Here is a 3,201-nt window from a genome sequence, read left to right as displayed (position 1 = left end):
CAGTGTGCGCTTGCATCATTATCTTATAGACTCTCGGGCCGCAAGGATGCCCTAGCTTGGTAGATAACCGGTGCTTGGGAATTAAGTATCGTCCGTCCGGTCGGGGTTCTTGCGTTTGCATCATTGTCTTATAGAGTCTCGGCCCAAAAGGACGCCCCAGCTTTGTAGTTGACCAGTAATTAGCACATAGTCCGTCCGGAACGAGGTCCTTAAGATAACAATGTGCGCTTGCATCATTATCTCAGAGCCCCCCCGGCTCGAAAGTACACTTTATGGACCCGGTAGCCTGCCTGCTGAACCACTAAAAAGATTAATTAGCAGAGCATACACTTAACAGTTTCATTTTCGCAACACAGTCGTACGCGAGTTATATTTCCTCGGTAAAGAAAAAGCAATCCTGCCCACTCAATGCGTGTTGGTTCTTTTCTTTTACCACGAAGTTACGTCGCAAATAAAGCCATCCTGTATGCTTCTTGGATTTCATAAATATATATTTGACCTAACACCAAAATACGAAGGTTTCGTTATGCCAACGAACAAATTTTCTCCGAACGGACCGTTGGACAGCCCTCACCGAAACCCCAGCTATAAATAACGCCTGTTACAACGGGATTCCTTCTTCGTAGCAGCCTTTCAAACAGAGCCTTTTGGATAATCCGATTCGATGGGTATGTTACGAATGATTCCAAATCTTTCCGTGAAAGCCCGCGGAATGTACGTTGTCAAGTTTTTCTTGCTAAAATTTTATATTATTTTTATTGAACTTGTTCGCACTGAGAACAGAGCTGTACTGTAATTTGGCTATACCCTTACTAAACGTCTTTAGTTCTTTTACACGGTTAATATTGAAACATTTGAGATAACCATAAAAAAAGATCCAAATTGACGCCAGTTTTCAAATGCACCTCTATCTGGAAAAATCGGACCATAAGCTGTCTCCATAGGGAAGCAGCTTGATATTGTTTTGTCCCCGGGGAACATTTGCCAAAAACCGGACGAAAAACTATTTAATGTATATATTTTTAAAAAGGAGTTTACAAAATTGTAAACAAAAAAATAGTTTCCTCACGAAAATAAATTCCCTAAAGACTTATATCAGTTATTATTGTTTTTTTTAAGTTTATTTTCAGAAAATTCTATCCTTTTTTCCCTCATTATTTTTTTTTTTTTTATTAACACACATGTATAAGTAGAATTAAAATAAATAAATAAATATGTATCGTTCAATTGTATTGATCGAGTTCATTTATAAGCGCTCAAGTGAAATAAAAACTTCGGCAAAATCGCTATAATAACTCAATACTAAACAGAAACATCGATTTGATATACGTTAATTTTTTATAAATTAAATACACAATGCTTCCGATTTACTTTTGTAATTTGTATACAGTTTTATCAATCATATCAAAGAGCTAATCAACCAATGTTGGCTGTGTTTGGATGATCGTGTACGTTTTCGTGAGGACACTGCCTTCCTACTGTATTTGGAGGCACGTAAATATTGTTTAGAAAGCTTAGAGCAATTGATGTTGATGCGCATATGCAAATTCTTTTTGACTTTGGTCGCTTCTAAAGAATTTTTAATATTATCAGCTAGAGAAGTGTGCGTTTTGCTGTCATCGAACACAATTGGAGTCAATTCTGAAACTGAGATTTTCATGTCTGTTGTAAATTGGTTAAGTCATAATAGGGAGGAGAGAAAATGTCATATGTTAGATCTTCTTAGATGCGTACGATTTAGTCTAATGCCACCATGGTTCTTAGTAACGTTAACGAAAAATAGTGAATGCCCGGAAATCGAACATATTGTAAACAATGCTGAAGTTAGAAACATGATCAATGACAGCATAACATATACCGCTATTCAATTCTATTACGGAGAAAAACGTGAGGATGTTCTTCTATTTTTAGAACTCTTAACCCCTATGCAACGCCAATGGGTCTTTGATAAGGAATGCAAGTATCATCATCGTCTTGAATGCCCTCATCTGCAGTACGTTACTTATGAACCGTTTTTGGAATATTTGGAAATAATACTATCCATTGGTATAGATTATTGGCGCAACCTTGAAATGGCGAAAGGAATTGAGAAGAATATGCAGTGCTGCGTACCCTCGGATTGCCGTAAGCCGGCAGATCCAAACTTAGTACGTTGAAAAGATTACTATACAAAAAAGCTTTGTTGTTTCGTACCAAATCAATGCAATGTAATGAATTGTACTTAATTTGCTTCTTAGAAAAATATCTAGTGGCTATATCTGTGTAGTGTAAAACAAGTTGCTTGTCTATTGCGTATACGTATATGTATATAGGCATCGTTTCGATGAATATATTTTATTCCAAAAAAAAAAAAGACACGTCAGAGAAAATTTTGTAGCTTCCGTTTACTAAATGTCGGGTTGTTACAAGTGTTGATTGTAAACGAGTGAATATATATATTATTAGTTAAGAATCGCAAGCAGAGAGTTACTTTATACGTGCAATCAGGACTGGAATGAGATTTGCCATATTCGAAGTACGTCAGCTGACATATTTCCAACGTGACAAATTAACGGAACATGGAAATGACTCCAGAAAAACTGCGTCTATACTTTTTATGTCCGCAGTTATTTTTTTCATATATTGAACGAAATTTGCAGAGGCTTTGGAGTACGTTCTTGCTCACAGTGAGGATTCATCGAGTGTTTGATCGTTTGTTTGAGAAAGAAGCATATGTTTCGAATATCATTCACTGAAAGGCAATATATATTAACTGGGTTGCCGTTGTCCACATGGCATTTAATATATATCGTCCCCTTCGGTTAATTGGCTTTCGGTGAATAATATTTAAAATATATATTTCTTTCTCAAATAAACGTTCAAATACACAATTACATATTTTTATTGTAAAATTGATTTTTACAAATAAAATAGTATTAATTCTTTTTCCGTTCAGCGAATCACACATCAAGGTAACCCCTACAAGAGGCCTTGCTATCGAAAATAAGTCCATTTGTTTTGTTAAATAGAGTTAATTTAAAGAGATGCGCGTCTCTTAGTTATTTTGAAACCATAGCATGTGCATCCATACGCCCCTGGACCCTAGCATGTGATAAATTCGGTTTGTAGAAAAGACTAAATCGGTTTTTGCTTCAAAGAAAATATCTATCAAAGAGGCGGAGTCCAGACATTCGTTTATATTGTTGTCTGTTAGAATAAGTT

General features: G+C 35.9%; 1 protein-coding gene across 1 annotated transcript; it reads left to right on the top strand.

Annotated features, from left to right (window-relative positions):
- Window positions 1–1,390: 1,390 nt before the first annotated feature.
- Window positions 1,391–2,156, top strand: LOC119644517 (the record flags this gene model as incomplete). Its single annotated transcript, XM_038044080.1, has 1 exon — window positions 1,391–2,156. A coding segment is annotated over one exon (766 nt), but the record flags the coding sequence as incomplete, so codon positions are not given.
- Between the last annotated feature and the right edge of the window lie 1,045 nt (window positions 2,157–3,201).

The sequence above is a fragment of the Glossina fuscipes genome, unplaced genomic scaffold, assembly GCF_014805625.2.
Source record: "Glossina fuscipes isolate IAEA_lab_2018 unplaced genomic scaffold, Yale_Gfus_2 120096, whole genome shotgun sequence".
NCBI lineage: Eukaryota > Metazoa > Arthropoda > Insecta > Diptera > Glossinidae > Glossina > Glossina fuscipes.
The sequence above is the reverse complement of the archived record's forward strand: the minus strand, read 5'-3'. Positions and strand labels throughout refer to the sequence as shown.